Genomic DNA, 9,920 nt, shown 5'->3' on the forward strand with positions numbered 1-9,920 from the left:
GTGTTCTGCCCAGTAGACAGTAGGGCTACCTATTAGTCATTTGGCTCCCATCCATGCTCAATATAAACAACAAAAGAGCTTAAAACATGGAGATCTGTTTGACTTTCAGTTCAAGAAAATATCCATAGGTGTTTTGTAAGTATATAGGTGTCTTGTTTGCAACAGTTATAAAACCAGCTATGTGCACAGCACTAATTTTTAATTTTTAAGGTCTAACAAGTCAAAGCTATGCAACCAGAAAAACAAGCCCAAAAACTGAGAAATGTCAGTGAAGGCTTCAGGCAGGAAGCTCTTTATCAGGAAACTGGTATTTGGCTCTGTTTCAGAAGCTGAGGATTTTCTAAGCCTCTGGCTCATGCACCTTTGTACAGTTAGGTATATAGACTCAGAGGGGAGAGGTGCTCCTGTTGTCAGTCTTATATTCTCTCTCTCACATACACACACATGCGCACACTCATCTTTAGTTGGTGATCTCAGATGGGAATGCAGGCGGGATAGTAATTCTTCTGCCTGTTACTGGGCAACAAAGGCAACCTGGCTTCACAAACAAGAATTTAACTCTTGTAAAAGGTGATTCACCTGAGCACAGGAGCAACTGCCTGTGCTCACATCCCAGCTTGCATAGTTATTCATGAAGCAATTTCTGATCTTCTGGGCTGTATCTTCGGTGGTCGGTAAGTCCTTACTTCTTTCCTATCACCGATTGCAGTTGTTTCTGTTGAGTCCTGTAGCATGAGAGGCAGTTCAGTCATGTTTCCTCAAACAAGACTTAGAGAACGAGCCACTGCCTGAGGTTGTTCAAAAGCTCCCTGTTGTGTTGCTTTCCTTTAAATATTTTCAAAGTGCCGTTGGTGTGCTCAGCGTTTTATTAGTAGGGAGAAAAGAAGCTTCCTTCAAGGTGTTTGACACTGATGTGTTGCAATCCAAATCCTACAGGAAAAAAAGATATTCACTGACTTTGGGGGGCTTTGTATCAGTTCCCCTACATCCTAAATGGAGAGGCATGTGAACAGGTGAACAACTCTGGTTTTAAAAAGCTGCAAACGTATAATTTATCCCTAAAAGCCATTTAATTCTGCTCAAAATGTAGCAAATTAATTCCTGGGTGAATCAAGGATAAACTTGCCATGTTTTCAAATTCCAGCTTTTCAAGTCACTAATCTGCTTCTGCCACACGAGAAATTGTTCTTCACATTTTGCTGCTCTGTTTATGTGCCCATGATCTCATGCAGTAGGGGAAGGCACCTAAAGAAACAGAGGGACTTCATGCTGTGAAATATCCTGGTTCTTCCCTGCCCACACTGACTGTGCTTGTGTTACCGCTGCTTTGCATAACTGTGTTTTGGTATGGATAAATGTGGGAAGATAAAGATTTCCTACTTCTGATATGGTCAGCGTACTATTAACTCATTTTTTTCTGGTGCCTAGAGAGAGACAACCATTCTCTTTTTACTGACTGCTGTATTTCCGCCTCCTAAGGAAGATTTTGCTAAGCCGTGCATGAGAGGAGGCAAGTGCTGAGGTCAGGACAAAACTTGGACTAGACTGCAGCCTATTTCTATGTTGCTTCTCTGCCCAAATGCCCTAAACAACAAGACTGAGAACGGAATTTATGCCTTTCTGCCTAAATCTCCCCTTACACAGCACAGTGGTTTAAACTGGTGACATTCAATAGTCTATTATGGAGGCAGCTGGAAGGAAAGCTTAAGGTGAGGATTCAGGAACTGGTGTGTTAGTCCCTGTTCTACCACATCTGGTCAATGGGTCACCCCCATTTTGGTCCTCAGTTTTCTCATCTGTAAAATGGTACTATTTCCAATTGCATCATTTTTTGAGGAGGGCTCACTGATTTTTTTTTTTTTTTTTTGTCCATTTACAAGCATCATTATGAATTACTTTCAGCAAGTGTAGACTGAAGCTCACACAAGTTCAAGATGTTTATCAATATCACAAATGAAGAGCTGGGAGTAATGCATAAATTATACATCTTTGAGGATGCGTCTATAGCGCCAATTCACACAGCTTATCCACTCCACAGGTTACTCTCAAGTTAGAAGGTTTTATGGATCAGCCTTGAGGAAATTTTATGTTGAGAAATTCCCATGACAGTGACCACTTTGTAGGAAGCCAGAAGTCTCTAGGACATTTCTCTGGTACCTAGTCAGACCTAGCTTGCTGCAGATAGATCATGGTGATACTCTGCTCAGATCAGGGGCATGTTTTTATGAGGTACATGACATTTCTGCTTACTAAAGCCAGAACCTATCCTCTGGGCGAAGGCAGTACAGGACTCAGACTGCAGGGAGCTGTGTGAGCTGTTGTTTGCCTTCATCCTGGCACTCCCAGATCAGAGTCCAGGCCTCAGCTTTTGGAGCGTCACTCTGTACAGGTCGCCTTTCTCCAATAAAACTCGGAGCAGGAGAGGTTAACAGCACTCACATCTGCAGTTAAGTGAAACTGATCTCAGCATGAATATCTCAGCATATTGCTTCCCTGACTCTGGGCAGAAAGCAAAGAGAGAGAGAGTGTATAGGTATGAATCTGGCCTTGAAAACAGACCGTTCTTAGCTTCTCAGCCACTTAACTGCTTTAAAAGAAATATTACCAGGGACTCCTGGACTGTGCTTCTGACCCTCATTTTTGAAACCTTTCTGTAAAACTTCCTAACTTTCATTTCTTTGGCTTGAGCCAACCATCTGCAAAGCCTGTTCTGTGATGTGCTGGTTGGGTTTCTGTTCTGTGCAAGTTTCTGTTTTGCAGCCCATCTTTAGCTGACTGGAAGCGACATGCCTACTATTTCTGTTCACTAAATGGCTGATCAGCACCAGACCCATATTCATCTGAAAGCTGAGATGCCAGAATAAGCATTTTAATACTAGCTACTTTGCTCCCGTAGGCATTATCACTACAGAGAGATCATCATGTCTGAAACATGCAGCATTTTCTTCTACAAACTTTGAGAACATCCTGATATGGGAAACTGAAGCAGATATTCCTCCTGGCACTGCATTTGATGTCCAGTATAAACAGTATGTGAAGTTTGCTTCTTTCTGGAGCTCTGTTGTTTAGGGCCATTGTTTTCAAAGGGAGAAGGAGCAAGAAAGAAAAGCAGGTTTTGCTGTTTCTGCTGCTTGTTTTATTGCTATGAAAATAGCTCTGCTTAGACAAGAATCAGAAAAGGACAGGATTATTTCCACTGGCAGACAGTGCTAAGGAAATTAGGAAAGTTTTAAGTCTTGGTTTTTCATCTTTACTCCATTACTGAGCTGCTCTTTGCCTTCAACAACTTCTCCTCATTCTGCAGTTTCCTCGCCTGTAAAATACAGGTAATAATTCCCTTCCTTTGATTCAGTGATGAGAAATAAGAGAAATAGGACTAGTGCTACACAATAGCTTTGTTACACTTGGACAAGTACACAAACTCAGCACTGAATTTGCATGGAATGATTCAGTGCCTGAGCTGGGCAAAGAACGCAAGAGTCCCGACTCTCAGGACACTCCCCTTAAAAATGAACTGCACTTCCTCAATGCAATATCCACGCAGGTACTGTCAGTGAGGAATGGATTAAGGGCTGTAACACAGGGGAAGCTTTTTGGCCATTCCATTTTCAACTGCTCGCTAAGTGTAACAATGAATTTGAACATTTCTAAGGGTTGGCACAACTGCCTGTTTGGCTCGTTGTGGAGAGGGGCTGTATCACACCTGTTCTACTAAACAGACTAAAAGCTTTTGTTTGGTCCTCTCAAAGGTATGGAGAAAAAGTCTGGCTCAACAAGCGTGAGTGCCAGGGTATCACACAGCCCTTCTGCAATCTCACTCATGAAACAGAAAACTTCACTGAGCATTACTATGCCAGAGTGAGGGCCACTGGCCAGAACTACTGCTCCTCCAAGTGGGTGCGCTCAGAAAGGTTTGAACCCAGAAAAGAGAGTAAGTACCACTGCTGAAATCTGTTAAAATCTGGTTACTAGAGACTCATTCTTAGTCTCATTGATGCCTAGGACAGGATTTGCTCTAATTTCAGTGTTGCAAGACTCTATGCTTGATAGGAAGGGAATGTAGGCTATTCAGCCTAGGAAAAGGGTTTGTTACTGGGCAAGGAGGCAAACAAGCAGGAGGTCAGGGCCTTCCCTGAGGTTTGATACCAAAGTGGGATTAGAAGAGAGGAAAAGCCAGATATCCCTGAAGGAAGAGCTGCTATTAAGGCTGAAGAGAGGCAGAAGGATCCTAATAACAGACATGATGGGCAGCCTAAGGAGAACCAGTGATACAGTCAAAGATGCTGTGACCTAAAATGCAAACTGAAATGCAAACTGCAGAAAATCAGGATTAGTAGCCAGGCCAGTGGATACCTAATGTTTCCAACCCCTAAGTGAGCTCTGCCACAGAACAGATGCAATGAGCTCCTTTATGGACTAGAAACATGAAACGTTATAAAGACAAACTCTGAGGTAGGGTTGGAATAGGAAGGTAGATAGGAGTTAGCTGAGTGGCCTGTGATGGGATTTCACTCTCACCTCATCACCTGTGCGTGCAGGAGGGCGTCTCTGTGCAGCATGGAAAAGCAAAGAGGAAAGAGTGAGATCGTGGTCCTAAGAAAAAGCTTGGGGAATGAATTTCTCGGGAATTCTGGGGAACAATGGCTAATGTTGGCAGAATCCTGGGTGAGAACGGTATCTCTTGTTGCCTGGTTTTTCCTATGCTCAACGAAATACATCTGAAATATTGTTTGTATATGAACAGAAGTAATAAAAAATTACATAAAATCAGCTTTTCTACTAAGTAAAACAATCTTGTTGAGCATTATCAGCATTTTGTAGAGGTTTCATAATGCATAGTCAGTCTGCGGTGTCTGGATAAAGCTCAGCCTACCTGTTTGTATAATCATCTGATAATGTAACAGCTTTAATCTTAATCATTGACACTCCTGTTTTATGTTTGCTAGCTATTATTGGAGCACCAGAAGTGGAGTATATTCCTAAAGTGCGTTCTATAAAGTTTCTTATACGGCCCCCGTATACTCCGCTGAGAGGTGAAGATGACCAGCAGCTGAACATAGAGGACATTTATAGCAGATTTGGTACTGTTGATTATCACCTAACAATATTCAACCAAAGGACACACCAAAAGGTAAAGTACAACCTCAGGCCATTAGCCACTTACTTTGTAAATCACAGTTTGCATAAGATGGAGAAGGACATGAGAACTGATCAAAGATGGACGCGATTTCTGCTACATAAGGGAAACTCTCAGTGTCTTTGACTTTCACTAGACAACAGGAACTTTGTTTCACTGAAACTCAGGGAAAACTAGTTTCGCAAAGTACTGCATAAGAGGCGAGAAGTAAAACTGCTAAATACAAAAAAAAAAGAAACTGATTTAACTAGTCTCAAGGAATTGAATGCAAAAGTAAATAAAACAACAGTGGAAAGTAAATTATGTATTTAGAATTCCATACATCCAGAATTACTAAGTCTTGTAACACATTATTAGCAAAGAAAATTTTATGTTGAACTTTGCAATCTGAGTTGAAGTAACTCTGTAGATTTAATCTTTTTTAAAATACAGAATTTACCTTTATTTTAAACAGTGGACAAAGAATGAGCACAACAAAGAATTTGAAGTTTCCAACTTGGACCCAGACACTGAATATAATGGAACAGTATACATATGTCTCCTTGAGAGAAGCAGCAAATCCCAAGTATTTTGGGTTAGAACATTAGCAGGTGAGGCTGCTAGCTCTGCTCCATTAAAACTCTAGCTGGGATACTGGGTGCACTACAGACCAATTTTCAGCTGGTATAAAATAACATAGTTTGGCTAAAGGTATTGAAGCACTGGATTTCCTCCTTTAAAAATCTAGTCCTAGCAGACTAGATCTGTAACGTCATTTAGATGATCCCACGCAATTTTTCTAGTCTAGCTCTCTGAAGCAACATTTTCCACTTGTTCTTTCCTCCACTAACCAGATAAAACCTGGCTCCTCTACTGTTTTGTGGCACTCGCATTCTCTGCAGGACTGGTGTTTGCTGCAATTAGTTATGTAATCTATAAGTACGTCAAGCAACGCAGTGCGCAGCCAATGTCTTTGGTAAGTGTTCCTAAGCCATTGCAGCAAGTCTTTAAAATGCTCAGGACTGCGTGCATATATCTGAATAGTATTGCTAATTCAGGAGGATGAATAAGCAGACAAGGGCATTGTCTGGGCATTCAGTGCGGACTACTGGCAGTTTGAATCCGGCCATCCTAACACAGCCAGAGAAAATTCATTAGAGGAGTTGCAAATACGACAATAAAGATGCCTGCAGATTTGAAGAACCTTGGTTATTCCATACAATTAGATAAGTGGTGTATATTGTCCCTGGAGGAGAACAGGACTTCACACTGATATGTTAGAACTCCTCTCAAAGTCACAGACCCCCCAAGTTCCATTTCCACTAACCTTAAACCTAAAATTTTCAGAAGTTTCTTATGATCTTGGTTTCCAATTTTTGAGTAACCTATTGGCAATAATTTAACAGAACTTGATTTATAAAAGATGAGTGCCTGGAATTTCCCTCAAATAGGTCACCTCTAAAAGTGGAATCAGGCTGGATAACTAAAATCTAAAGCATCTTAAATTACAAGTGCCTTTGGAAATCTTGGGCCTTCTAGGGGCAGATTTAGCTCAGTTGGTTGGAGTGTGGTACTGCTTATGCCAAGGTTGTAGGTTCAATCCCCATATGGGCTATCATGAGGGTTGGACTAGATGACCTCCTGAGGTCCCTTCCAACCTTACCATTCTATGATTCTTACCTATCACTCACCTTTGAGATGATACTGATATTTTTCCAAAGAGAATTTTTAAGAATCCTTTAAGCCTTTAAAGTCACAGACTTCTTGTTAATAATTCATGTTTTTCTATCTACTTTGACAGGATTTCAGAGGGATTTCACCCTTCCAGCCTCTTACACTGACTGTGGAGCATATTATAAAGCCCATTAATTTATCCAAACCTGCACTTCTCATCCCTGAAGTGCAGTTACCACAGATCAGCCAGCGTTTGGACCAAGCATTGGACCCACAACAGTCTTTCAGTCCACCAGAAACTACCTATCAGCAACAGGCCAGTGTACCAGCATTCCAGCTGCCCGCCCAGCCCCGCTGCTTGGCAAGCACGTCTCCTCCTGGTTACACTCCTCAAGTAGCTGAGAAAAGCATTCTTTGTGCTCCATCCAGCAAAACTCTGCCCCTCAACTATGGCATGTGTGTTGACGGCATGGACTGTGTTGACAAGAGGAAACCACAGCCAAACCAGACGCTAAAGGAAGTTTCTCCAGATTGTTTTGTTGGTGGAAAGCCTGTAATCCAGACGCTGGACAAGAGCTGCAGTCATTGGAATTACAAAGAACAGAGGCCAGAATTGTCATTATGGGAGAGCAGTGACATGAGAGAGTCAGCTCTCTTACAGGAGTGCCCTGGGCAAACACAGCAACTGCTGCTCCAGCCTGATGGGCTGAAAAGTAAAGTGCACATATCCCAGCTGCCACTGTCTTTGCTGGAACAAGGAAGCTGCTATAGACAACAGGGAGCAGAACTGCTACCATTATTGTCTTCAGTGAAAGTTGACAGAGACTCTGTTCCAGAAGATGAATCCCTGTCATCTCTTTCAGCAGCTTTCCTCCTCTCAGTCTGTACTAGTAACAACCTCCCTGGAGAGCACAACACAGAATGGTGGATGTCACTAGATTCATTCTCACATTCTAAAAGTGAATTGCAGTTCCCAGAGACTCAAGAAACAGAGATGTTAACAGCAACAAAGGAACTAAACTGCACAAAACTGAATAATGCTGTGTCCCAAGACACTATCTCAGACCGGGACAGTGGCATTCCCCTCACTATGTTGTTCAAAGATATAAATTTAAAGGTTCAGTGGGAGCAAGGTATGGAGGAGAACACAGAAATTTATTAGGAAAACATAATCTGTTTACTTGCAAGCAATAGGAACCTACCTTGCAAAAAGTGCCACGGAAATAAACATACCAGCTCCTGGATGTATTGTAACATGGTACTGAGAGGTCAGACTATTTCCACTATTCCTGTATTATGGATATAGTTACTTTTACTAATACCACTACTTCTGTGAAAACTGTAATGCTTTATCTTTCCACTTACAATAGGTCTTTATTTCTTGGATTTTCTTCAATAGATTATGAATTGGAATACTTTAAAAGCTGAGTTAGGACTCAGGTTCAAACTCCAAATTCAGTATCCTCAGAATCCGGGGAAGTTCAAAACAGAAATGACATTTGCTCTTTATCAGCACCAAAGCTCCAGGTCCAAAATACAGCCAAACTGTGAAAAAAATCAAGTGCAAATGTATGCAAAGCTAAAAGAATTAAATATATCATGGTATAGTAAAAGAGTTAAATATATATTTGTGCTCTACCCTTGGACATGATTCTTGCAAAACAATAGACTACTTCATGTCATGGACTTTGCCTTTAAAGTAATCACTGAAACTGATCTAGAAAAATAATAGACAAAGTACTATGGCCATGTTGCATGAGGCAGCAAGGTCCAAATGCCAGATCTGATGCAGAAGCTTCATGGAAAAGGGTATGAAAGGTGTGAACACATACATGGTCTGGGCAGTAACTCAGAAAGAACATTTTCATTGTGCTGGCTTTACTTAGTGTCGTTCGACATCAGAGGTTTTGTGGAATGTCATTTGAGCTGTCTCATGTATCATGTGTCCAAACTATACCATCAAAAATAGTACATACAGAAATGTAGTTACAGAAGTTGCAGCTTCTGAGCAGTGTTGTTTCCCAGGAAAAGCCAAGGCCCCAGGAGTAACATTCCGCTCCACCAATTCCCCCCAGGAGAGGTTGCATTTCAAGTCAGTGATGCCAGTTCCTTTATTCAGAGTTATCTGTAGGCTGCATATCTTGTGTCAACAACATTTCCAGTGATGCTACTCAGGGAATAATCAAATGCCACAATGTCATCATTTTGGCTCTTGTTGTGAAATATAACCCACAGTGCGAGGTCAGTATGGGCAACATAGTGTAGAAGGGAAGGGGGCCTAGCGAGAGCATTTGAAAACACTGCTAAAATACACATTTCCTATTTAACAGCCTTCTCAAAACCCTCTGTTGCCGATCTTAAGAACATCTACTGTCCTCTGCCATAGGGTCTGATTATGTCATGGCCCTTAAAAATGTATCATCTCAGTGCCCTAGGGGGAGGGATGGGAGCTGAGGTGTAGAAAATCTAGGATCAGATTTTTGGAGTGGCTGTAGGTGCCTAAAGATGTAAAATGGCACACAATGAAACGCTGATCTCTTCATCAGGCACTTCAAATACTTTTAAAACTCCATCCCTTCTGACAACACAAGCTGGTAAAAGCTACCAATAGCAGGACTGATGTAAAGGCTGCTGACCCAGCTATTGCACCATCCTGCCCTCATCTGTTCTACCCCTAACAGCAGCAAGTGCAATGAACAGAGATCTTCACCAGCAGAAAGACTCTCCAGGCCAAGGCTTATGGAGGTGACTCCCTACAGCTCATCCATCCCTTACTACCATGTGCTGATGTTATTGCCTGCAGTTTCATTGCTCTTCATTATCAAATTGATAGCCTTGTTTGTTTCAAAATTCACCATGGAAAATAGCTATATTAATTATCTCATTCTCCTTCTGTGTAAAGATCCTTTTAGATAAACAACATTATTTCAACATTGTTTCAAAGGTCTTCACAAGCAAGCCATCTGTATCTAACAAGAGATTATTTTATGTTTACCTTGACTTTTCCACAAAAGAGTTTTGATAGCTCTAGATAATAAAAAGTAGAATTGCCTTGTGACAAAGACCATGCTTATTCTTAGCCAGATGTCACAACGATGACAGGTGAGCATTGCAGTTCCAGTTGTCACAA

The 9,920-nt window shown here is 41.5% G+C and overlaps 1 protein-coding gene across 1 annotated transcript; it reads left to right on the forward strand.

The window, feature by feature from the left end:
- Positions 1-631: 631 nt before the first annotated feature.
- IL22RA1 (interleukin 22 receptor subunit alpha 1) lies at positions 632-7,952 on the forward strand. Its single transcript, XM_062593812.1, has 7 exons — positions 632-674; positions 2,897-3,029; positions 3,750-3,931; positions 4,947-5,131; positions 5,592-5,727; positions 5,971-6,092; positions 6,918-7,952. The coding sequence occupies exons 1-7, from the start codon at positions 632-634 to the stop codon at positions 7,950-7,952; spliced, it is 1,836 nt and encodes a 611-aa protein (XP_062449796.1).
- Positions 7,953-9,920: the final 1,968 nt, after the last annotated feature.

The sequence above is a fragment of the Rhea pennata genome, chromosome 23, assembly GCF_028389875.1.
Source record: "Rhea pennata isolate bPtePen1 chromosome 23, bPtePen1.pri, whole genome shotgun sequence".
Lineage (NCBI taxonomy): Eukaryota > Metazoa > Chordata > Aves > Rheiformes > Rheidae > Rhea > Rhea pennata.

Coding starts and splice junctions, on each gene's coding strand:
- IL22RA1 (XM_062593812.1), top strand. CDS start 632: ATGAAGCAATTTCTGATCTTCTGGGCTGTATCTTCGGTGGTCG. Junction 3,030..3,749: donor TTTGATGTCCAGTATAAACA/GTATGTGAAGTT, acceptor GTCCTCTCAAAG/GTATGGAGAAAAAGTCTGGC. Junction 5,728..5,970: donor TTGGGTTAGAACATTAGCAG/GTGAGGCTGCTA, acceptor TCCACTAACCAG/ATAAAACCTGGCTCCTCTAC.